The following is a 614-nucleotide window of genomic DNA, read 5'->3' on the forward strand; positions in this document are numbered from 1 at the left end:
TTTTTGGGGGGGGGTTGGGGGTGCTTTGGGGCCGTTTTTGGGGTGCTTTGGGGTGTTCTGGGGTGTTTCAGGGCTGTTTTGGGGTGCTATGGGGTGTTTGGGGTGTTTTGGGGCCATTTCAGGGCCATTTTTGGGGTGTTTTGGTGCTGTTTTTGGGGAGCTTTGGGGTACTTGGGGTGTTCTGGGGCTGTTCCTGGGGTGTTTCAGGGCTGTTTTGGGGTTTTTCGGGGTGATTGGGGTGTTTGGGGGCCGTTTCAGGGCCGTTTTTGGGGTATTTCGGGCTGTTTGGGGCCATTTTGGGGGTGTTTCGGGCTGTTTGGGGGCCGTTTTTGGGGCCGTTTTTGGGGCCGTTTTGGGGTATTTCAGGGCCATTTTTGGGGTGTTTCGGGGTGTTTCGGGGCCGTTTTTGGGGTGTTCGGGCTGTTTTGGGGCCGTTTTGGGGCCGTTTTTGGGGTGTTTCGGGCTGTTTCGGGCTGTTTTGGGGCCGTTTTTGGGGTGTTTCGGGCTGTTTTGGGGTACCTGGACGTCAGGGTGCCGTTGGCGAAGCGGAACTCTCGGTGCAGGAATTGGTTTTTGGTGGCGTAGTCGAAGCTGACGCCGTCGTCCAGGTACAG

At 57.2% G+C, this 614-nt stretch overlaps 1 protein-coding gene across 1 annotated transcript in view; it reads right to left on the reverse strand.

The window, feature by feature from the left end:
* Positions 1–519: 519 nt before the first annotated feature.
* Positions 520–614, reverse strand: part of LOC108448679 (alpha-glucosidase-like) — a gene marked incomplete at its 3' end in the record, with an annotated part of 5,594 nt that continues 5,499 nt past the window's right edge. Inside the window, exon 4 of the mRNA XM_017742438.1 lies at positions 520–591. Within this exon, the coding sequence (XP_017597927.1) occupies positions 520–591 (72 nt within the window). The remainder of the gene's footprint in view (positions 592–614) is intronic.

The sequence above is a fragment of the Corvus brachyrhynchos genome, unplaced genomic scaffold (genome assembly GCF_000691975.1).
Source record: "Corvus brachyrhynchos isolate BGI_N302 unplaced genomic scaffold, ASM69197v1 scaffold2338, whole genome shotgun sequence".
Taxonomy (NCBI): Eukaryota; Metazoa; Chordata; class Aves; order Passeriformes; family Corvidae; genus Corvus; species Corvus brachyrhynchos.